This window comes from Anticarsia gemmatalis, chromosome 22, assembly GCF_050436995.1.
Source record: "Anticarsia gemmatalis isolate Benzon Research Colony breed Stoneville strain chromosome 22, ilAntGemm2 primary, whole genome shotgun sequence".
NCBI classification, from domain to species: domain Eukaryota; kingdom Metazoa; phylum Arthropoda; class Insecta; order Lepidoptera; family Erebidae; genus Anticarsia; species Anticarsia gemmatalis.
The window spans coordinates 368,912-395,123 of record NC_134766.1 but is presented as its reverse complement, the minus strand read 5'-3'; the positions used below and the strand labels follow the sequence as shown (position 1 = coordinate 395,123).

The 26,212-nt window shown below is 34.6% G+C and overlaps 1 protein-coding gene across 2 annotated transcripts in view; it reads left to right on the top strand.

The window, feature by feature from the left end:
• The first annotated feature begins 1,883 nt into the window (after window positions 1–1,883).
• Window positions 1,884–26,212, top strand: part of LOC142982585 (uncharacterized) — a 30,631-nt gene continuing 6,302 nt past the window's right edge. For both annotated transcript variants that reach the window (XM_076129155.1, XM_076129156.1), the window contains exons 1-4: window positions 1,884–2,104; window positions 15,474–16,529; window positions 20,626–20,844; window positions 22,683–22,845. In XM_076129155.1, the coding sequence (XP_075985270.1) occupies window positions 15,488–16,529; window positions 20,626–20,844; window positions 22,683–22,845 (1,424 nt within the window). In that variant the 5' untranslated portion in view covers window positions 1,884–2,104; window positions 15,474–15,487. The remainder of the gene's footprint in view (window positions 2,105–15,473; window positions 16,530–20,625; window positions 20,845–22,682; window positions 22,846–26,212) is intronic.

Here is a 26,212-nt window from a genome sequence, read left to right as displayed (position 1 = left end):
CTTACCAACACATTTTGCGATTCATTTTTATATTATAGATAGATAAATTGACATCCAGGCTCAGAACAAATACTCGTGAAAGGAGTAAATAAAAGAATAATAATAATTTAAAGGTTTGTAAATATTTAGTTGATGGAAATTAAGGCACAATATTGCCAAATGCATTGAAGAGCAATAAAGGAATTGTTGACAGGAAAATTAGTAAAGATTCTACCGTCAAAGATTTTTTTATTTGCAACCTTTTTCTAAAATTCTAACTTTATTTGACGATGTCGTGATTATAATGAATTCAGTCTGTGTTGTTCGTTGCATACAATGATACCAACATTACAATATAATGCACAATGAACGGAGACTGACTCGATTTCAATATCAAGGCTTATAGGGAAAGTTAAGAAAACACATACACACATACATGATATCACTCCTGTCATACCCGAAGGTGTAGGTAGAGGAAAACAAATACATTCACATTTCGCCATTTACAATTTAAGGTCTAAGCCATGTCAAAGGCCTTCGGGCGGCTTGAACAACTTTGACCACTAACCATACGATAAGAAGAATTAAAGGTCTCATGTAAAAGGGGGCGAGCCTATTGCCATATACGGAGACTTAACATGTGGGGCACAGCATCATCTACTGTTTTACTAAGAGAAAAGCAACAGATAAATTAATTAAATTAATTAATCTTAAAATTTTCCTTTATATTTTTAGTGAGAACTACAACTAAATAGTTTCGACATTGTTTTACAGGAAATCACTTAATTTACGTCATGTTATAACATCGAATTATAAATAAAATCCCAATGAATGAAGGTATGCCACAATAGGTTCAATTACCCACATCCACGTCCTGGCTGCAAGGTGAGGGTCTCAAGATTTATTTCAATACATAAACATCGAAAATCTCTCTAAAGCTTTTGTAAAATCTTGAAATAATATAGTAAGGGGTTGATTTTGATAAGAACCTTAAGTCGAACTTACTTACTTTTAAGGCGGTTTTCGCACTAAAATGTTGTTTTCAATTGCTATTTAGCAGAGTGCTACTAGCTACCGACAGTGTACCTACATACTGATCGTTTACCAACGGTAAATGCTTTACTATAAACAATCATAGTTTTAGTACATGAGTAATTTCTAGACTGCCTGGAATAAATAATTTACGCCACTATATCACGGGGAAATCTTAACAGCTGATTCAAGGAAAGGTCATGTTAATTTAATAAATTGACAACATTACGTCAACTGGAACAACATGTCGATCTGATAAAATGGAGCATAAGTGAGCAACTTTCTTATTAAAAGACGAAGTAGTTTACATAAGCTTGTATATTAAGTAAGTAAGTAAATCTTTATTGTATTGACTGAGTATAGGTACAGGTGTTATAATACATAATACGTTCTTGTATCAATCAGCCTGTTTAAGGCATACAATATTTTTATCTTAAAACTAATTCTTAAATCAAGGTAGGTACATTAGTAAGAGGTAGAGTAATGTAATATAGTTTACAAATAGTTTAGTTATTTCTGAGGTCTAAAAATTCTTGGATGGTGTAAAAGCATTTTTCTATTAGCCAATTTATGTAATATAGAACAAAAAATAAGGCTATCTCTCTGAAAACTAAATATTTTTCCTTTCGTTGCGATGTTTTCGTTCAACAGAAAGTGTAAGTAACAAAAGTTCAAAGCGTAAAATTGCATGTCAGACTTTTACTTGACCATAAATAGTAAACCATTAACCCAGTAATTTTACTAAACCATAAAATGACATAGAATTATCTACGTCACATAATAGAGCGTACGCTAACAACTTTATCCGGTTATACAAATTATGAACAATATTACGCCCCCCGCCATTTTGATTCGACCTTTCGCGCGCAAACGACTGACATTTCACCGCGTTTTGGCGGCAACTCTCCGCGCGCACAGCCGTTTACCATAGAGCTTAGTTACCTGTTCACGTTTTATTTTACGTTAAATATCGTGATTGTGATTTGTATGAATTAGAATTAATTTTGTGTTGATCGTATGACTTATGGATATAATTGTGTGAAGTTTTTTGTGTTGTGAACGTAAAGATTTATGTTTCGGCGATGGTTTTCTGGTGGGTAAACAACTTTTTATTGTCATTTAAGTTAAAGTTAAAGTTTTATATGAAATAGTGATTTGAAAATGTTTTTTTCAGAGAAAAACTTTTTATTATATTACTTTAAAATATCAAAGTATCTAATAAAGTCTTATTAATTTTATTTACTTATTAATTTTGTAATAAATATGTATTGATATAAGTAACTTGAATGAAATATTGTTTGTCAATATCATTTAGTAGGTACTTTAGCAGCTAGTTTACGAGTTACCTAGTAATTTATTAGAGATGTCCGGTTATTATCAATGAGGTTTTTTGCATAATACACGATCAAGGTTACTTTTGATTTGATGAGTTTTTTTAGTATAGTATTAGTTTATAGGCAGAGATGATTTTTATTTATAAGTACTTTATGTTTATCTGACTGTTTCTGTGTTGCGGTCGCTAGTGTGTCCGACTGCTGATCATGAGGTTTCCAGTTCGGTCCTCGAGTCGAGCAAAGTACCTGCTATTATTAGTTTTTTACTTATATTTACAACATTATTTGAGTTATAATAGACGCAATATCATGTACATATATTTATTTCCATTAATTATTATTACCCGAATCATCTGCGATAGATGGACACGGGCCAATGATGAATATTTATTTTGGACTTATTAGGTGGTTAAAATTACAGTTTTAATTAAAAACAACTACTTTACACTAGCTTATACATAATCTGTGCTTAAAATCTCATAATTACAAAAACTATATTTAACTTTACAAATTAAACTTATAAGCCTAAACTATTACACATAGTCATTAATCTAACTTGGCCCAAAACAGAAATTTCGCAACCAAAGGTTAATAGTTTTAAATTGACATCTTAAAACGAATCAGTTCCGATTCAAATGCGATGATTTTTTGTCCGTTATTCAGCGGTAGAGATTTGAAGTAAAAAATAAATAAAACGCTGAAACTTGGCCAATAACTAACTGTGTCGAGTTACAATATTTGGCGTCACTTGCGACATTACAAGCAATGATCATTGGGTTTATTGATTTGCACTTTTTCAAAACTTAGGTTATGATTTGCACAATACATTTTGAAAGTATTAGCAGGGGCGTAGCTACCGCCGTATCTGCCGTATCAATTATACGGGGCCCCGGGCCACGGGGGCCCCCAAATGTGTGTAAGGAAAAATAAATAATAATTTATTATTATTTAATATAATTTTCTTTTGTGAAAAATCTTTACACTCAAACAATATACGGGCCCCCAAAAAATATAAGGGCCCCCAAACAATATAAGGGCCCCCAATCAATTTTTATACGGGGTCCCACCAATGCACGCTACGCCATTGAGTATTAGTACTTATTGGGTAAAATTGATTGTAGATTGTGTTTAAAAAAAGGTATGTGTAGAGGCGGTTCGCTACCCTTTTGAGTCAAAAAATGATAAGGTTAAGTTTTAACAATGAGTACCGCGTTAAGTAATATTTTTGCATATTTTTTATGTCTCCAAATATATCTTGCACAGCTAGCCTGCGTGGTGGACTTAATGCATAACTCCTCTTTTAATTTGGGAGGACACCCTTGCCCAGTAGTGGGACAGTAATAGGTTCAAAGAAATCGTGTATGTCTAAAAATAAACGTTTTGTCTTAAATAAACACGTTTGTAAATAAAACATAATATGAACCTATTACCGTGACGGTGCGGTGCACATAGGCGCTGCGGTTAAGGTGGTCTTATTTCTATGTTAAACTTCATGTCCTGGCTTTAACTCCTATAAAACAGAATTATTTTTACTAATAGATTTTAAACAACGATTCCCGTATTTAAAACCTATGGTATTTGAAAAGCAACTCCCACGAGTATCGAAGCCGTAACCTCCCGACGCAGATAAACCAAGACGCTCACTTTAACAACTACGCCATTGTTACTAATCAGCCGTAAAACTTCGCGACATATAAGAATCATTAACCAATTGTTTTTTTTTAAGAAAATCGTATAAACAGAAGTAAAGCAATAATTCCTGTGAATTGGTATTGTGTGCGCGTGACGGAGCCGCGGAGTGCCGGAGAGGTACTTATCTCAATGTTCCCATACTTTCCAATACTTAATACTTCTTATTATCTATGTAACTTGCTGTTTACTTCACTTATGTATTGCTTCCTTTGATTTTCTATTATTTATATAATAAGAAAAAAACTTAAACTGAGACTTGAGCTTGTGCATAATAATTGCGTATCCGAAACGAATTAGCTTACTGCTTTTGTGAAACGCTCGGTATTGTATCTAACTTCTGAATATGGGGCCTCAGATTTTATTCCCAAGTTGGGCAAGGCGGCAAAACTGGCAAACGGTGGGAAAGTCTATTTGATTAGCTTTGTCTACATCTTAGACCAATTCACCTCGCAAGTAGTCGTTTAAACCTACGATCAGAAATTGTATCATGTTAGCAAACGTTACACAATGAGTCTTCGAAGTTTTGTGTATTGAAAATAATAAAATTATCAATAATCCTAACGGTCTGTTTGTATTATGTGTCCATAAATCTTATGGTACAAGATTAATTTAAAACGCGGATGTCGTTGTTTTTAAATATTTAGTTACAAACGTTTTTGCTCTAATACAGGAAGTAGAACTCTGGCCTAAATAAAAACATTTACTTTTTAATTTTGATATGATAACCACCTATTACGTATAAAACAAAAAATGCCCTAATGACTACCGCCATAGCTTAAGGTCAAATTATTTATTTAACTTGTTATTACGTCAAACACTTATGTAATTACTTTATAAATTTAATACTCACTTAGGGCCAGATTCGCTTTTAAATAATAGAGTTTATGAAAGCTTATAGGTTACTCTAGCTGCCACCGTGGCGCAGTGGTTTAGATCGCCAGTCCCCTACCGTTGCGTCGGGAGGTTGTGGGCTCGATTCCCACACGGAACAATTTTATTTGTGCGATCCACAAATATTTTTTTCGGGTTTGGTTGTACCTCGATTTCGTCCGAGTGGTACACTGAATAGGTACGCCATGCGCCAGAGCGACAATGTAGTGTTTTATACGGAAACTTAAAAATAATAATCGAAACATCTGATTTATGATTTTTTCGTCATGAACAATGAAAGGATATTCGGCCTAGGCACTACATAGTATAATAACAACAGCCTTGGCATTTATCAACCACACCGAACAACGAAACTGTTGCGTGATGGACAAAATAATCACAATACAGCTTTAAATCAATCAATTTATGGACAAAACTGTACCGTTTTCATAGCCATGTGTCAATAGGGCCTATAGCCTCGATAAATTAACGCAACAACCAATAACTAGAGCCCTTTCAAGGTTGCAATAAAACCTTTTTTTGACGTACCTCTTGGCATTTTAATTAACGTCATAAACTTTAATTATCTGTGTGCAATAATGTAACATTTGGCGCGAAATTTTGACAGTTATGGATTAAAATATATTATTTCGTTTGGTTTCAATTTTTTTGATTATAATATGGCTGGTGATAGGTTTAAGGCCATTTGTGGGTGCTGTAATGATAGCTTACATAGTTTCTCAACAAACGATTAAGTATTTTATGAGTTTTATACATATCATTTGGTATTACCATTTTAGTGAACCGTCCACCATGCTGGGTTTGTGAGACAATTATGTTTTCTTTGTTTCATGCCTTCTATAATCTTATGGTGCTTATATTTATCGTCAATACCAGTACCAAGACCAATTATTATGAAAAAAATGAAAAAAGCAATATATTTTTCTGACATGTCTAAATAAGGTAGGTATGTTACATTTGTATAAACGGAATAATTAAGTAATATTTTTTGTCTCTGTTCATATATGTCACTATTCTTTCTAAATTGCTTATCCACGATTCAAAAATATTTTTTTACCTCGTGTTTGGACTTCTGTTTTCGACATTACCGTTGAGAAATATCTATGTGTGGGCATACAAGTGAGACAGAAATGTTAAGTGTTTACTACAACTACTAAGTGCTGATTGACTAACTTTATTTGAGTGACCACTCATGTAAGAAGTACTCAGTTTTGAACGGGAGCTCTAACAAGTATTGAGTTAAAGTAGTTTTTAGAAAGAAGATATCTTTTTTTCAAAGGTTTTACTAATAATGACGAGATCGTGCTGACTTAAGAAACGATGCAAGCAAATATTCTATTAACATAAAATTTAACAGCAATATTGATAAATTTACAAAAAATATTGTAGTGTTTTTAGCTGATATCCATTTTGTATTTATTTTAAGAACAACCAGACATGAGAAAATAAAATGTTGAAGTGAAATAAATATATCTGAAATATTGCAATATGCATTTCCGAATATTAACAAATTAAGACTTTCATTTATTTATTTGCGGGAGTTGTTTAAATAAAAAACCGACCAAACACTACACGGCTAGAAAAGTTAATCCAAATAGAGTTTTTTGTCGAAACATGAGATAAAATCTATGATAAATCAATTTCAACGATATATTTGATGATGATGATGATTTTGAGATCGTGATCGTATTTCAAAGAATTTCGTCGATTTCAGGTCAATAGCCATAATTCGTACTTGTTATACCATTAATATTTACGTTGTGTGTAGTTTGGCAATAATTTTGTAAATAGTTTAAATATCAACGTGTAACGCGGGCCTGAGCAATATTGCATGCAGTTAGGAAATAACTGCAAGTTGAAAATCATTGCCAAGCCTTAGCGGTTTGAACTACAGAGTATTTGACTGCTAATACTTATGTGCTAAACTGCTCAACTCCTGGGTATTCTAAATTCTATTCTTCTATTTTTAATTTTTACTTCCTGGAATATTCTTATAGCGTGTGAGGTTTCCAAAGATGACGTCCAGGGCAGAGCGAAGTGGAGGAAAACTTCAGGAAAGCTGACTTCACTACCATATAAGATTCATAGCATGGGAGAGGACTCATGGCCTAACCCCTCCCCCGCGTTCAGGAGGAAGCCCTTGCCCTGCAGGGGAACAGTAATGGGTTAAAAAAAAGCACGGGGCTTAGTTGCGTATCCCGAAAATGGCTATTGGCTCTAAGTAATGGAAGACGGTATCAACAAAATCTCGATGTACCATTCATACCAGTCTACACGTTCAGGGTATCACTTTTATGTATGAGAAAGAAGTTTCCGGAGATCGTAGTAAGTAAGGGAAGGGAGTATTATCTTAAAAATATCAACTAATATCTTAAGATATTTTAGCTAAAACTTCGCCGTCGGCTGTACCACTCGGCTATATTACTTTTTACACAAATGTCAGGTGTAATTCAATTGATTGCTAACAATTTCAGAGTGTCGCAAGTTTCGATACGATTTCTTTGCAAGTCATTGTGGAGTTTCTTGTACATATTACAATATTATAACTACTTCGCACGAGGTTGCCAATGTTTGCTGCTGATCAATCAGGCAATTTTGTGCGTGTCTCCCTAGAAATATAAACTTATATGAATTTTATATTGAAACGAAGATTATGTAAAACTCGATGCCGCCCGCGACTTCGTCGGCGTGGAAACCCCTCCCGTGTACATCCCGATCCCTCGGGAACTCCGGGATAAAAATGCCTATGTGTTATTCTGGGTCTTCAGCTACCAATATACCAAATTCCATCGTAATCGGTTCAGTAGTATTTGCGAGAAAGTGTAACAATCATCCATACATACATACATTCTCACAAACTTTCGCATTTATAATATTAGTAGGATTAATTCTCAATTAACTAATATCTAATATAAACAGCCCCCTATTAAAATAATGATGCCTCTTATTCATACCGCATCTTCAAGTAGATAGGTATATCTAACTAAAATATGGTTAGAATATTATAGGTTTAATACAAAGACCGTGAAAAAACAGTTAAGTCGAGAAAGAGTAGTAATCAGTGGTTTGAGTCGGTTCTTTAATTGTAAACACTTAGGCACTTAAATATAAATTCATTGCTCTAGCTGTTTATATAAGTTTTTATATGCGAAAACACATAAATGGTTATTTGTTAAGTATGTAGTTGTAACCCTAGATTTAGAAACTGTTTGTTTTCCGAATAAAATAAAATAAAATAAAATAAAATAAAAAATAAAAATAAAATCAGACAAACCTTTCAGACAACTTTATTTTTCCAAAAACTATTTTTTTACTTTCAAAATATATTTCTAGAAACATAAATAAAAATATATCGGATTATTTGCAAAAAACACTGCAAATAGTAGTTTATTGCGAAAGTCAATTAAAACAAAAACTCTATAACATTGGTTCGAGCAATTTAACAATTAAATATTTAAAGTAATTTGTATGTTAATTTCAAAGAAATATTTTTTTCAGTATTGAAGGTTGTCTACGATTACTTAGTAAACATTAGGTCATTTTTTGTTTAAAGTGAGGTTAATAGTTAATATTATATGAAGATAAACTAAGTAATAAATTTGTTCTAACGATATTAATTACTATGGTTGGTATCTACAAATAGTTTTTGGCGGCAATGACTAGTTTTGTTCTAAACCTATAATAATACGATGGTAATTCTGAATAAAACATACAAATGTATAGAAGTTTAATCTATAAGGTAATTTATTTATTTTGCCCATCGTCCCGGCTTTTGGTATTCGCCTCCCTCGCTCCCTCCGAGGCAACACATCAATAACTTTTCCAAATTGTGTCCGAATTACAAATAATTAGCACAAATTTTAACAGCACAGGAACATCGTGATGAAACCTTGTATGCCTGAAGTTATTTAAAACAGTTCTTGAGGGGATGCAAAGTCTCTAACCTGCCCGCTTTTATTTATCGCTGATCTATTGTGGCTACAATCAGTGTTATATACTCAAGGACTAACCTTTCCCTCATGTGGATAGAAGTCCCTTGCTTCGATGTCCCTATATATAGTTTTATCAGAACAAAAATATGTAAAAAACGTGTAACAATAAATAAATAACACAGCTAGTTTTCTCGCTGTAATGTCGCAATACTTCGACCTTCTGCCTAGAAACTCGACAGTGACCGTCGCCAGTTCGTTGTTTGTGCAGTGACCACATAACTTGATGATTTGACCTTATCATAACACTTGAGATGACAAATGTGGGTGTTTTATCAACTTTAGCCCTGCGGCTGATACCATAGTCGATTGGGAAATAAGGTGTAAAGGTGGACTTGTTTCACGGACATTTTACATAATTATAACTGCACGTTTGGCGCAGTGGTTAACGTGGTCACCTCGCCGCAGTAACCGTAGCTCTGCGTGTGGTGGGTTCCAATCCCACCCGGGACCAATCTTTGTGTGATAAGCAGGAGTATTAGTTCTGAGCCTGGTTGTCATTATATCTACATATATGAGTATGTAATTAGGAGTATATAAGTATGTTTATCACTTATTTGGTTACCATAGAACAAGCTCTGCTTAGTTTGGAATCAAATGACCGTGTGTGAGTTGTCCCAAAATATTTTTTTAGTCAACAAACAATATATTACTGATTGTACATTCATTTTGGTTATGCAATACAAATTAGGCTTGTAATACGGACGGAAGGAAATATAATACGTTTGTTACGACAAATTTAATATTTTATTATATTTTTATGGTCCGATTAATTTTAACACATCCTTTAAATTAAGTTATATAATCTGATACCATACATAAGCCTAAGTATTTGCTAATTGAGCACATAACATCCTGATTAATATTTATAAAGTGCGTTATATAGAAGGAATGGATTTGATTTCCGTGCGATGTTACATATCTCTACAAAAATATGCTACAAACATAAATAATATCACGCCTGTTATACAAGGTGTATTTTTTTTATAGTTAGTGGTCAATCTATTGTCAAAGTTGTTCAAGCCGCCCTAAGGCCTTTGACGTGGCTTAACGACTGTTACCTGAATTGACAACAAATGGGACCGACTTTTTACGTGCCTTCTGAAGCACGGAGACGCCAGGTTCAAATACCGCTATGCGGCCACCAATCTATCGAATGATCGCGCCAAGGTTTGCTTAATCCACAGATCGCTTGCTGATCGGTGAGCGCAACTCGCTATGGGCGCCTCAAGGTGTATGAAATACATATATACAAATACATACATTAAATTTTAGTCCCATGTAATAGAGGGCAAGCCTACTGCCATATACCTAACACGTTATCAAACTCCAGACTAGTTTTAAGAATATCCTTACACTAACTGACCCGCGCAACTGCGCTTGCGTCACATAAGAGAGAACGGGTCAAAATTTTCCCCATTTTTGTAAAATTTTTTACTGGTACTCTGCTCCTATTGGTCGTAGCGTGATGATATATAGCCTATAGCCTTCCTCGATATTATGGGCTATCTAACACTGAAAGGATTTTTCAATTCGGACCAGTAGTTCCTACAATATTAGCGCGTTCAAACAAACAAACAAACAAACTCTTCAGCTTTATAATATTAGTAAAGATAAATAAAATAGGTATTTTTCAACGGAAAATCGAACCCGAGACACTTCCGTCGAAACCTCAGCGGTAGTCGTATAAATGGCTTATTTCGCAATAAAGTCCTTAAGTGAACCGTGGGAAACTATTGCGAATACATTACTGAACATTGATTTAAATTGCCGGAATAATTTAAACACACTATAAATGGGAAAGATGACCATAATTTGTGGTTTTCATATGCCCTTTTACGAATGTTAATCAGTCCAAAATTACTTCACGAAATTGAAGATATTATGCCTAAAAAGTCTTATAATTGCTCTGGTTCATCTCTGCCGTTCAGTTTTTTTCGACAAATTACACGACATGAGAGCAGTGACAGCCTAGTGATATAAATTAGCACCTCTCACGCAAGTGGTCGATGGATCGATTCCGAAGCAACACAACAATGACTTTTCGGATTTAAGACCCGAGATTAAACTAGGGCTATTTTTATATCCAGCTCTTACGTGACTAATAGAGAGGATTCAAGTGAATACCCGAAAGGAGCCTGTGGGTCAGCTAGTGACTCGATATAAGTTGACCACTCGAACAAAATCCTCCGTGGCGCAGTGGTTAAGTTCACAACGCCGCGGTAGGCTCGATTCCCACACGGAACAATAATTTGTGCGATTCACAAATAATTGTTTCGGGTCTAGTTGTACTTTGTGTCCGTTGTTTGTACGTTTGTAAAAGTCCCCGGGACGCAAGTTAAATTCTTAGTGCGGGAGTTGTCTTATTTAAAAACAAAGTCTCTATCCCACAATGCAGTAATAAACAGCATTGTGTACGTATAACATTGATAATTGAACTAAACAGTTACTAGCGCACCTGTTCACAAAAGTGAAGGGAACGGACGTACCTACTGTAGTATTTAGACTATGTATACTAGTATTATAGCTGACTTTGTTCGCTACTGCGGTATAACTAGCGATAGAAATAACGATAGAATTAAATCTAGGTATAGGACTATAGGAGCACGAGATTGTTACGAAATGGCTTAGCCTTTTGACTAAAGTAGATTTAAGTGCGTTAATAATGTAAAGGTGGCGTAAATATTATTAATATTTAATATTGTATCAATGAATTTATTGATTAATTCCTACTAGTTTTATAAATGCGAGTTTGTGAGGATTTATGTAAGTTACTCTTTCACGAAGAAACATCTGAATGAAATTTATGTTAGTACACAGTACCTGTATCAACACATAAGAAACATTTTCCCCGGGAAACGTTTTCACGCGGAAGTATTTGCGGGCAGAATTTCGTACATTACATATGTAATTGCTCCTTGGAAGTAGGAAGCCTCCGCGCGAACCATATATCTTTCAGTATTTCTTACACTCCGTAGATATATTTATAAGATATATGGCTCTGTGGCGCAGTGGTTTAGGTCGCCACGCCGCAACCACTACGTCGGGAGGTCGTAGTTTCGATTCCCACACGGGACAATTATAATTATTTGTGCGATTCACAAATAATTGTTTCGGGTCTGGTTGTACATTGTGTCCGTTGTTTGTATGTTTGTAAACAAAGAATAATATTTGTACATATTTGTAAGAAAATTGGTGCTACATAAATTAACAAACAATAGATAATTGTTCGTCTTCATAAAGGTTGATCATTCCATCTCCATAGTTAGATATTAATTAGCCAACTGGAATGACGGGAGATTGCAACATTTCAACACACGGCTTAACGATTACTCACTAGAAAATGTTTATGATTAGATTAGCATATCACGAATTAAATTAGCATTAATTAGAATAGTTCAATATTTTACTATACAGACAGATTTACTTCATACCTGCTAATAATATTATTATATATATTGTTAACGGTTTTAAAATGATTCTATGTAGTATATAACTGGATGCACATAAATGTCATTCATAGTGATCGGAACCTTGTGCTAAATGTCAATAAAAACATTAATTTAAGATGTGTTTACTTGTTGTCAATTCTGAGATTAATACGCGTTGTTACCTTATTTACTTATTGCTTTAAAATATTATATGTTTTAAACGCCTTTTAATTGACAACACGTGAATCATAGTAAGCCACTTTCAGATATTTTCTTGCCAGTTTTGTCGCTGACAACCAGCTATGAAACGTCAATGAATAAATTGTTTTATGATTAAAAACCCGTTTTGGTCATTAAAACGAGTTTCTATTATATGATCTTGTTTTGATCATAATTCGTTTATCAGAGTCTTCATCTTCACACAAGTAGAACCATTAATGAACATATACATAGCTCAAATTCATGGCACATTACATCGCGTTCCATTGCATCGCATCGCATGGCATCACGTCACATTGCATGGCATCATGTCGCATTGCATGGCATCATATTGCGTTGCATTGCATTGCTAATTTGGGACGGTTCAGTTAGGACAACTGACAGATATTTTGACATGCAGGTGTTATGTTACGTATGTTAGTGGCAAATCTAACGAGGTTATCTATATTCACATGTGTCACTATGTGTGTGTGTGTGTGTGACTGTGTGTGTGTCTTGTGTGAAGGGTTAAAGGTACGAGTGTCAACTAGAGTTATATCTTGTGTACTATCTTATGGGAAACTTGATGGGGATTATGATAAATGCTTATGTTACACTATTTATGTAACTGTCATTTATTAGAGTACCTACACGGGTGTAGGTACTCTCATAAATAATTTTTAAATGAAGAAGACATTTATATGTAGAGTGAAATTTAATTAGCTTGTAATGAATTACGGTTCGACAACTTAGGGAAGAGCCTTGACAGGTATAATTTATCTAGATTATATTTAAAAAATATTTGTATATCCCATATATAGTAGCTTTATCGTATAGGCCACCATCAGCTTCATAAGACTGCGGGTCACAGAAATTCATAATTCCAAGTTTGTATACCTCCGCCACTTGAGAACCTTGCATACATCCTTGTTCTGAGCCTGGATGTTAACGTATCTATATAAGTATGTATTTAGAAGTATATAAGTATGTTTATCAGTTATTTAGTTACCATAGTACAAGCTCTGCTTAGTTTGGAATCAAATGACCGTGTGTGAGTTGTCCCAATATATTTATTATTATTATTATTTATTTATGGCTATCTACTGAATTAATAAACTAAACATGTTACTGTTAAGTCTGTATTTCAAAGTTAAACGAGAATAAGAGCCTATACAACCTTATTCTACCATTCAACAAGCGGCTAATCTTCTTCATTAAAAAAGACAACTCCCGCACTAAGAATTGCTCTTGTGTCGCGGGGACTTTTACAAACATACAAACAACGGACACAAAGCACAACCAGACCCGAAACAATTATTTGTGGATCGCACAAATAATTGCTCCGTGTGGGAATCGAACCCACTACCTCCCGACGCAGTAGTGTTGGCGTGGTGACCTAAACCACTGCGCCACGGAGGCAGTCTAATCTAACCGACTAGAAACAAAATTCCCTCGCAGGTATTGCACCCAAGTCCGAGGCGACATTCTACCACTACTGGCCACTATCCCAATAAGTAGAGTTACATAACATTAGCCATAAAGCCTTTACAACAACTTGGCACACTGACACCGATGTACATTAACTTTATTTATAAGTGTTGCTGTTTATTATAAATATGTTGTTTGACATTAAAGAATAGCTATTGTCAAAATTTTATAATCTTAACATTAAGTATTTGTGTATGAATTGATGCGTTTACATTGATCATCATTTTCATAAATTATTAACTTAAAACGCAGAATGTCGGTTTAATAAATATTACATACCTAACATACAATAAATTTTGGGTTCTAGTACAAATAAAAATTTTATCTTCAAAAGCTCTTCTCTTCCTAATTTTATACTAGAAAACTTACATTTGAGATTAAATAACATAATTCATCCAATAATGTGGCCTATTATCGATTTCGCAGTCTCTTATCTGCTTAGCATTTTTTAACGATAGTCATGTTTGTGTAGGTTCAAAAGCAAATCAATTTTTTTTTACTTAATAAGCAAAACCTTACGGTTCTCGGACGATATATTTAAAAAGGCAATTTTCGTACTTCTTGTGAAGACTTATAAACACACCAACAACTGGTTCAGAACGATACTATTATCTTTGTATCGCACAAATATTCGTTCTTATACTTATTCTTCAATATACTTTTAACGGTAGTTTATATATTCGACAGCGTTTTTTTATATGAGTTTTAATGCTATTGAATAGATAAACTGCCGCAAAAAGTACCTCAGAAACATATATCTATACTAATATAGTTTGTTTGTTTGTTTGAACGCGCTAATCTCAGGAACTACTGGTCCGACTTCAATAATTATTTCAGTATTAGATAGAACATTTATCGAGGAAGGCTATATAACATCACGCTACGGTCATTAGGAGCGGAGTAGCGACGAAAAATGTTACAAATACGGGGAAAATTATGACCCATTTTCTCTTATGTGTCACAAATGTTGTTATTTGTAAATGTATTTTCAAAATGGTGCACATAGTGAGTGCTTCATAGCCGCATGCGCATCCATTGTGAATATTATGTAAGTTCACACAATGAAGACGTTACGTGGCGCGCACTCTACCTCTGCACAATTTGTTTGTTTGTTTGCGAAATATTACTTAGTAATTAACTATAATTGTGCACAATAAAAGTATTTTGTATTTAATATTATGGGTCAATGTATTGTGGAACTTACTTTCTAAGTAACGATGACATTTACTTATAAACACAACGAACGATAAATTAAAGTCGGTCGCATCGCATACTTTGTATTATAAGTGTAAAATTATTATTTGAACTTATAATTCCTAAGTGATTATTCTGCTAGCATAAAAATATTTTTTGTCAACCAATAAAGACGCCAATGTCCTGTGTTTTTGGAAACAAAGTACAAGACAATTTTTTTTTAATGTTTATTTTATTTGTTCCAGATGGCTAAACAAACATGTACCATCGCGGTAGACAGAAAATGAGGCGCTTCATCATCAGTGCCATATTTCTCCTCAGCTGCCCCTCCTACACTCTGCCCAAAAACATCATCTCCACCCCTAAACCCATCGGCAAATATGCAGACGACAACTTTGACAACAGCATCATCGACTTCGACGAAGAGTATTCGATATTCAACAAAAAATTCGGCGATGTGCCTTGGAATTCAAACGAATATTTCGACAAAGAAACCCATAGATATACCATAGTTAAGGACTTAGATAGAAAACTAGATGATAAGTTGAGTAACGATAGAAATGAAACTGAAGCCAAATTAGAGAAAACATCTACTGTAGATTATAGTGTTATACCTTTAGAACTGATCAGTACAACAGAGAATACACTCGTAAGCATAATTGAGAGTACAACTGAACCAGATTTGACAGTCATTCCTCTATCTACAACGAAAAAAGTACCCAAAATAGAAATTCTACAGACTGTTACATTACCATCTTCTACACAAGAAACAGATACAACCACAGATATATATACAGAATTTACAAGTACAACAGAATTTGCTGTCACAGAAAAATATACAAAGACAACAGAATCTGAAAGAGTTGAAACTACAACAGATTTTTTCGATACCACCGAATTTACAACACAAGTTGCAAATGTTACCGAAGTGAATTATGACCAGACTACTGTTATACCTAGTTTTAATACTACAGACCGAGAGAATATCAGCCGAGTAGATGTGAGTACTGAGGTAGAAGACGGTGATGTACCAATTTTCACTGAATTAGATACGGAGGATCAGTCCGATGTTCCTGAAGATTATTATGATTCTAAAGACGTAGTGCCGACGACTGCGCCGAAGACGGACGCGTTGTCAGTGATCTTCGGCCTCGCTGGTAGTGTGGTCGAGAGTGTGGTTGAAACCGTCGCTGAGAGAGTGGTGCCTAAGGGTCTGGTGGACTTGTTTAGAAGAATGCAGAGGCAAAATGAGATGCTGGAGGCAGAGAGGTTGAGGAGTCGGGAGGAGAACGGTGGGATAGGTGAGTTACTTTAATATTTTGGCATTACATGTTTTTTTTCTTCTCTGTTAATATACCGTGTTAACATGACTTGGGCTTAATGGGCGTCTATCTGCGGCATTGGCAAGTAGTGACCTTTACCCAACCCTGAGAGAGTACAGGTTTGGGCAAAAAAATACATTTAGCACTTAGAAACGTAAGTTTCAAAAATAATGTCCTTTGGACAATTTAAATAACTTTGGACAGTGGACACCTGGTCGATCAGTAACTATAAGAAATAAACTTTAACGATTATTTACTCATCATAAATCTTTAGTATATTATTTGTGTGCAGATGCACAGGTGTATACGAATATTCATAAAAAATAACAGTTATAGCTATATAAAACTAAATAGCGATGTAGTATGTAGTAAACGCGTAACGAATCTATACTAATATTATAAAACTGAAAAGATTGTTTGTTTGATTGCGCTAATCTCAGAAACTACTGGTCCAATTTGAAAAATTCTTTCACTGTTAGATAGCCCATCTATCGAGGAAGGCTATAGACTATATAACATCACGCTACGGCCATTCGGAGCAGAATACCAGTAAAAAATGTTACAAAAACGGGGAAAATTATGACCCTTTCTCTCTTATGTGACGCAAGCGAAGTTGCGCGGGTCAGCTAGTCTTTTAGCTGCTTAGCTTTAGCAGCTCTTTATAAAAGTCGTTATTGATCGAATATCTGTATAATTGATCGTCACGGTTTGAATGAATTTTTTCATTACCATTTCTATCATATATCCGGTTATTTCGTTACAGTTATGGAGATCAAATAATATTATTACTTTTTGAAAAAGCCACGTACAAGCTGCTAGCTTTCGCATTTGTAGAACCAAATCTTTTTAATTTTTATCGTTACGCACGATTACCCAAAATTATTAGGTAATGTAATTATATTATCAGAGTTTTCTTAACAGCGCGTAAATTAAAAGGTGTGTTATAGTAAATGTACCTTGCTTTTATATAAGTTTTTCTGGCTATCTCCGTACAAAAGTTTATACCGACGACGACCGAAGTTAACTTCTACTTTTTTGTGTTTCGTACCTAAAATGCAAAAATGGAACCTACTATTATTAACCCCTGCTGTCTGTCCGTCTGTCCGTCTATCACCACTCTGTATATCATAAACTGTAATAACTAAGAAGCTGAAATTTCCACTAATTTATTTCAAATACTAACAATTATCTTATTTAGGGGGGTCCATACACCAAACGCGAAATTTTTGTATTTCCTTTTTATGATGGTACGGAACCCTTCGTGCGCGACACCAACTTGCACTTGGTCGGTTTTTAATTTATGTGTAGATGCAGTGTAGTAATAATCTATATCGAATTTTCACAATAAAGTCTCGTATGACATATGAGTCACAATCATTTCTGTAACTGTATCACTCAACAATAAACTAGTTCACGTTAAAGCCCTTGATTTTAAGATAAATATAAACCATTGCCACATTGTTACGAAAATCCCTTGAGTGATGAAATCTTTGTAAAGGTAAAAACATGATATCAATCAGTCCTCATTTCGAATACTTTTAATAAAGTCTCAGGGCCGTTTTGCCATAATCAGATAATTTTAAATGAGGAAAAAGAATGAGTAGGTAGTAGTGATGTTTAGATGGGTCGATGACTTGAGACAATCTGGATATAAGTAGCACAAAACAGGGCTTGTAGGCTTATAATTTGCCGAGAAGAATAGCTAAGAATAAAGATATTGAATGTGATAAAAAATTAACCCTCTCTCTGTCACGTTAAATTGTGGGTTCTGGCTGTCATTTTCTGGGGTTCTGGAGATCCATTCCGTATTCACCTGCATTCGGTGAAACTGAAAGCCAACTCCGACATAGTTAGAAAAAAACTCTGCTCATAATATTCAGTAGTTGTCGTATAAGAAATGAATGAAATCTTATCAATTCAAACGAGTTCCTACATTCTGTACGCATGTAAAAAACCCATAAAATCTGAGTATTTTCCTCATACAACTAATATTTCAAACTAATAAACTTTCGCATATAAACAAGCTTTTTAAACATCAAATTGATGAGCCCACATAACTCATAGGAACTTGTTTTACACAACAACTACCACTAGTTGTCGTAAAGCCGACACTAAGTAATTCTTACGAACCTTTTGTTATGTTATGTCATTCGTTATGTCACCTCATCTGACATAAGGTGTGACATAAAGCATTACCTTTCCGATTGGCGGTAACTTAATTATGTTTCTTTGACTTCTGCAAGAGAAGTGACGATGATGTAAAGAAATAAAGTACCTACCCAGCATTGCCAATTTGTAAGGATTTAGAAAATAAAACTCATTGTCGAGGTTATAGTGTTTCCTCCTTTCAGAAATTACCATATTAGTAAGAAACTCAAAAATTGAAAATTTACATTCATAACTACATAATATCAAAAACAAAAAAAAAACCCTTGCAGGCAGTAGGTTACAATGAAGAAAAACACGATTTAACCGTCCATATTTATTTTATTTTATGTGATTTCATATTGTGGTCGTTTCTACTATTTAGCATTTCATTTTTATAAGATCAGCGATATATTTTTGTAGGCTCTCTTAGGGCCTATGGCGTCGATTCATTTCTTGTGAAATCAGTCTCTCGTCGATCCCACTGATAAATATCTCTACTAAAGTAAAGTTTTCCTTGCCTATGTTGCCATGTTGTTAACAGCGAAAATTATACTCATGTATTATTTAAAAAATTAAGATACTTACATTCTCTCAAGACAAGACAAAGTTTAGTTGTTAATCCGGTATAGCTACTTAAATCTTGTTTTTTTTAATTGTTACTAGTTCTACAAGTTTTTTGCGTGACCAAACACGTTTACACCGAAATTTCATTACCTATAAAAAGTATTTAAATTATTATAAGTTAAAAGCGTATAATTTCTGATTGACTGGTAGGTAAGTGGCAACTACTGAGTAATTACATAAGCCATGCTTCAGTGGTGATAATTATAGTTACTGAGTGAAGTAGCTATACTCTTGCGGTTCTCAAGTTAGGAATGGAAGCCGGAATCTTGGACGTAGGAAACCATCATTTTCCTTGAATTTGTCTTGTAGGAAGCTCTTCAAAATTCATTAACTTGATGGCTAATTTGCTGATTATTGAAACTACTAGACGTAATTGGAATACATAATTGTTCCAAAACCTTACTTAATGTTAGTCGTAGTTAGTCAACATACCATCTAACTAATATTATAAAGCTGAAGAGTTTGTTTGTTTGTTTGTTTGAACGCGCTAATCTCAGGAACTACTAGTGTTATATATGAATACAATGTTTTGTATCTTCAAGGATATCTGCCGGTTTATCACGTATCTCAGTTGACAACTAGTGTACGTCAAATTGATGTTCACTATTCACTACATTGCTGCTTTGATGTAACGTGTTAGTCACTATCATCTGGAGGATAAAACAATGTACAGCGTAGTGGCTTTCAAATATTTGTCAACTGAAATACGCGATAGCCCCCCTGGATCAAACTTAAATGGAGCCATGGGAAGCAAATAAAAAAAATTACTCAAAATCAGTCCTCAATAGAACTCCTCTTTTCATAAAATTGGTTAAAAATCGTGAGACATGCCAGGTTTATGTCGTGTCTTTGTCATTAAATCTGCGATTGATGATGACATTATCTATTTGACAACGTACGTGACTGAGAAAGTTTCACGCTGACACCGCTGTGTGAGGGTCGTGGGTTCAATTTTGACATGGAACAAATACTAATCGGGCACTTAAACTTATTATAATATAAGGATTACATATTATTATAAGTAAATCTGCCTGTACTTTACTTGTGAAAGTCCTTGTGACATATGATACGCTGAGACAAGCAAAGTTTTATTGCGATGTTTTATTTCGAAAATTCATTATTTTTTGCTACACACTCAAATCTTTGAACACTTGGGTAGGTGGCGAATGCTAAGATCACTCGGCTATAACTGCTTTTAAATATTCTAATAAATAATTTCTACCAACTATTAATCTACTGCGACAAGGGTCTCTTCTGCAGAAAAAAAATCAGTCACTGAAAATTTAATTCTTTCGTTCTCCAGGTCAGTTCGGTCGTGGGATCCTGAAGACGATATCCTCAGGCATCAGCAGGCCGCTGAGCCAGCTGATGGCAGGAGTCAGGGACATCGGCTCCTTGGACAACGACCGCGGCTTCGTCTCCGGGGTGGCTTCCGGCGTGGCTTCCGGAGTGACCAGCGTGGCTAATGTGGCTAATTCTGTGGTGGAACAGTTTAAAGATAGGGTTCAGGCTATTTATCCAGGTATGTTAATAAATGAATACTAAGTAGATAAATCCCTGCTTCGCTCGGGTCAAACGGGACTCTTAATACATGCATACATACTCGTAATTTTATGGCTGTTATTGGCAAATGTCAAGTTAAAGAAAAAAAAAAACAAAGAGTATAGGTATCATAAAAAGTGTCAAAAATAATATTTTCGCAAAACGTCAGTTACTGATAATCCCAAGATGGCGTCTGTGATTTGTCCGTCAACACATTAGAATTTAACAAAATACTCGACAATCCGAATTTTGCGGATATACATATGTTGTCGACTCGAAATCATTATTTTTTTATTCAGGTAAGGTTTCAATCGAGTCTACCGTACCCCTTGACGAAGTTATTTAAATGAATATAAATGTCTTTGGTTAACTTATTTCAATATTAATAGGTTTCTAATTTGCATACTATTTTTTTTACTTTAGTGGTACCGTCAGCGTCAGAAATATGTGTACGCTGTCATTTATCTCCAGCTGTCAATAATCATATTTTTCTTAATTCCTAATCAAATCAATTATTATTATAACTGTCATGTTTAAACAAATCCTTTGATTAAGTTCAAAAATAATTTACATAATAAATTGATAATGTGTCAAAAACGTTAAGATTAATTTTGAATGATGCATTAATTATAATTTTTCGATGTCTGTGCTGTCCAATTTAGGTTGTCGTTGCTTTAATCATTATAATATTCACCTGTGAAACTAAATAATATCTAGCCGTAAGACACATACAGACAGTTGTTGTTTTTTAATCTGGACCTATTGCACGATTGGCGCAGTGGTTTAAGAGGTCACCTCGCCGCAATAACCGTAGCGCCGCGTGCGGTGGGAATCCCACCCGAGACAAATCTTTGTGTGATGAGCACGTGTATTTGCTCTGAGCCTGGATTGTATTGTATCTATATAAGTATGTATTTAGAAGTATTTGAGTATGTTTATTAGTTATTTTGCTACCATAGCTCTGCTCAGTTTGGAATCAAATGACCGTGTGTGATTTGTCCAATAATATTTATTTAATATTTATTATTTATTTAGTAGGTATCAGTGATTTTAATTTATATAAAGTTATTTTTAATTACAATAGAATGCATGGTAATCTTAACATGAAACCGTATCATATTGACCTTGCAGTTTTATGGGGTTAAGCAAGAACGTTTAGTAATTCATATTTTTATTAAAAACAAGTTTGTAAGCATATCGCAATGTTTTTATTTAGTTGTCCTTGTGGGTGACATGACGCACGGAATCCGTTCGTTACGAAAATTAACTCATTTTAATATGAAATAGTTGAGATTAAAGTCGGATGTTTCATGTCGATAACCTCACGTATATTTCCATGATAGGGATAGGCAAAAATAATTTATGTTATTCTTGATTTTGACAGTATATTAAACTTGTATAGCATCTTAAATTCAATTGACCACGTCCTTGGCGCAGTAGCTAATGTTGTATTTGGTTACATGAGGTGAGGTTGATTCTCAAGTGAAATTTTGAGCGATATAATCAATAGTAGTTTTTATATCTTCGTGTATTCGTTATGACTATGTTTATAAAGTTCGTTCAACTTAGAGAGCCTTTACTGGTTGTTTATTAGGGTCATATACCTCAAAAGGGAAATCCGAAACCCAAATCAAAATTGGCAGACTCTCTGTCAAAAAAACTTTTTATTAATAAAGACAACATTTTATTAAGAAAAGCAGACTGAGGAATATTTTTTTGGCTCGCTTAGTTTACCAACCACTGATATTATACGCCTTACATCGAAATTTCCCTACATTGTTCCATGCTCTTGATATTTCGCATCCCTACCTTCACCAGGTACGGTGTGGTGCGGCGACGGGCGCTCAGCGACGGCTCGCTCCAGCGACCTGGGGCTGTTCTTCTTCACGGACACCTGCTGCCGGCAGCACGACGCCTGCAAGATCTACATCAAGGCTGGCGAGACCAAGTACGGGCTCACCAACACTGGACTGTTTACCAGGTGAGGTCTTGCTACTTAACGGTTTTTACATGCTAGAAATAACACTATTTTTTGTGTTATTTGACTTTTATTCCTCAGGATTGATTCTCGAAACGACAAAGTAATTTGCTGCGCCTGTCAGTTGTTAATAATAAAGTCATATTATGTGCGAAATTGCTTACTTGAAGTGTGTTTTTAAGATACTCGTAGAAAAGTAAAAATATAAATAGACTATTTTGAAATAGAATTGAACCCGAATCAGCATTCAATTTTGTACTTATGGAATGAGATGGTGATCAAAATCGTATAACTAGAAAGGACGAATGTGTTCTGGAGGAGACCCTTAACCAGCTGTGGGACAGCCACGGGATAAAAACAAATGCCTGTGAGCATCCCAATTAGAAACTATTGTTGTTCGGTAACTCTCACTAATCGTGCAATATGTTACAATCTGATTGATACCTACAGTATACAAGGTTTAATATTATAACGAAAAGGAGAGTTCAGCTGTTAGCAGTTAATTATAATACCCGACATGACCTCAGTTGACATCGCAATCCACGCGAAAATCGACTTATTCGTCAACTCGGCCGCAATAAACTCGTCCGCGAGGTCGAGTCGGGAAGTTTAAACATTAACTATTTTTTTATTGTGCATCTCGGCCGAACCACGTGGTCGAGTTGATGAAGCTATTTTTTCGTATCTTGTATTCGTCAACTCGACCGACATTGAAAATATGAGGCATTATTGTACAGTGATCAACAAAAGTGTTTCGTTTTTAATTTAATTTTTGTTCTTCTATGGGTAAAATAAAAATCCGATTCAATTAGAACATGTATATTTCTGAAAAATCAACATAATCAACATCAATATAAAAATGCTTAGTCTAATAGGAATCAACAATCGGTAGATATCAACAACATGTACAATAATTATTAAAGTATTTGACTTACAAATTACTTGAACAAATTAACACTATTGTTTATAATATCACACAAATCATTTTAGAAATCAGAGAACATTTTAAAAATCACAGATCAATTAAAAATTATTTGTAACTATTTTACACCGCTGGCGCTGGTGCTAACCTTTTAAAAACACTTAACTAAATAAATGACTATAAAGACTAGAAAAATCACAGATCAACTGATAAATAATTATAATAAACGTTATTCATTAAATGGTTGATTCAAAATTTACATGCGAAAATGACCTGAATCTCAATGCACGAGGGCTCCATTTCCGTTATTCACCCCAGTATTGTGTGTTGTCGCAGGGTTGCAAGCACTCAAAATTAAATGCTTGTCTTTTAAAAATAAAATACTAAAAATTTTAATATGTAAATAAACAAATAAATAAAGTTTATTTTTTATTATTTTATATTACAATTTTGTGTATATTTTTATCAAATGATAATCTATATATATGTATATAAAATATTAGACAGATGCTTTTCTTATGAGGTATAGGTACTTTGTTAATAACTTAAAATTTTAATTAAGGACAGATAAAAAGATATTTTTTTTTCGAAACAATAGCGTACTCTATAAGATTATATAAGCCAAAATAATTGAAGTTTAGATATAAACTATAATCTGGCATAGCTCAGTTGATTATTACTTCATTTCTTTCCTCCAAAAAAAATTCAAAGTTGCGAAAGAAAGACAAAACTATTTTGCGAGACAGAGAAAACTATTTTAACTAATCAGGATAAAAATGCTACATTTTACAAAACTAAACGGTGATTGTAATGAAACATCTACGATCGTTATGTTAGCACAGCACGCATTTTAATTTGCCTAACAAAATAAATCTTTCCATGATATGCCTTAAACATTTTCTACCCGAATGTACATTTTGTACTCGGTCGAGATGACGAATAAAAAAAATCACAAAAATTTGCCGGGTCGACTCGACCGCATAGTGAATGTTCCTACGGTCGAGATGCACAATGAAATTATAGGTAGATTTAAATCTTCCCAACTCGACCGCGCGGACGAGTTTATTGCGGCCGAGTTGACGAATAAGTCCGAAAATCTCCGTTTCTTTGACTGCCTAACATAAAAAATAAGAAATCGTGCTCCACGACTAAATGAGCCTGAGATGAAATCTTGCGATTACGCAGCTTAACTGCCTACCCCACTGAGCAGTGGTGTAATGTTGTAGTAATCTTTATCTGGCTGATAATCCGTTCATATTCAGATAAATTTAACCCATTAATGTCCCACTGCTGGGCAAGGGTCTCCTCTCGTAATGAGGGAGGGGTTAGGCCTTGAGTCCAACGCTGGCCAAGTGCGGGTTGGGGACTTTGCATGCCCTCATTAAATGTATTAAACAAATTTTTAGGCATGCAAGGTTTCCTCACGATTTTTTCCTTCACCGTTGGAGTAATTGATAATTATTTCTAATACACACATAACTTCGAAAAGTCATTGGTGTGTTGCCTCGGATTCGATCCTGCGACCACTTGCGGGGAAGGTGTCAACTTAAACCACTCGGCTATCACTGCTGTTCATATTCACATATTTTTTCTTATTTGTTATTTGAAGGTAAGAACGAAACAATTATCTAATGCTCGACATGATACGTGTTAGATGATTCTTAGGTCTTTGTCTGTACTGGCACATTGTGCTTGCAGTGCAGGTGGTTTCTGTATTGTATAGTGATAGAGGTGCCCATAGCCAATTACGCTCACCTGTCGGTAAACAATCTGTAGGTTAAGCAAACCTTGGTGCGGTCATTCCATAGATAGGTGACCGCATAGGTATTTGAGCTTGGCATCTCCGTGTTTCGGAGAATACGTAAAACGTGGCATAGCAGCCGTTAAGCCACGTTAAAGGCGCGGCGTTTCTGAGTGTCTATTATGTTTTAATCAATATCGGAGTATTTTAATAAAGTAAAACTTGTCACCAATCTCAACGGGGAATCAAGTAAGATTAGATTTGCAGATATTGCAATCAATTCTTTGTGTGGATAGATTTTTTTACGGCTTTACACAACTATTGTTACATTTTTTACCGTTATGTATTAAATAAGTAAGGCGTTTCTGAAGTATTTCATAAACAAAGTATTTTTCATTGCAAATGCTATTCATTTGGTCATTAAGATCAATTTCTAAGATAGCGTGTAGAACTCCATAAAGTTTTACGACACCATAATGTTTACGTCAGTTAATGGGACATTGCATTGTATTGTCTCTGCCCATACCTTTAGAAAAAAGACGTGATTGTGCGTATTCTTGGTGTATTTTGCACGTTCGAAGTAGCAAAGGAGGGAGCGATACGTAGGATCAATAGTTGTCGCAGTGTCAGCCGGCTACTAACCGGCCCTCCACCCCTAAAATAAGATATTTATGATGTACATAATATGTATGCTTTGGATATACTTT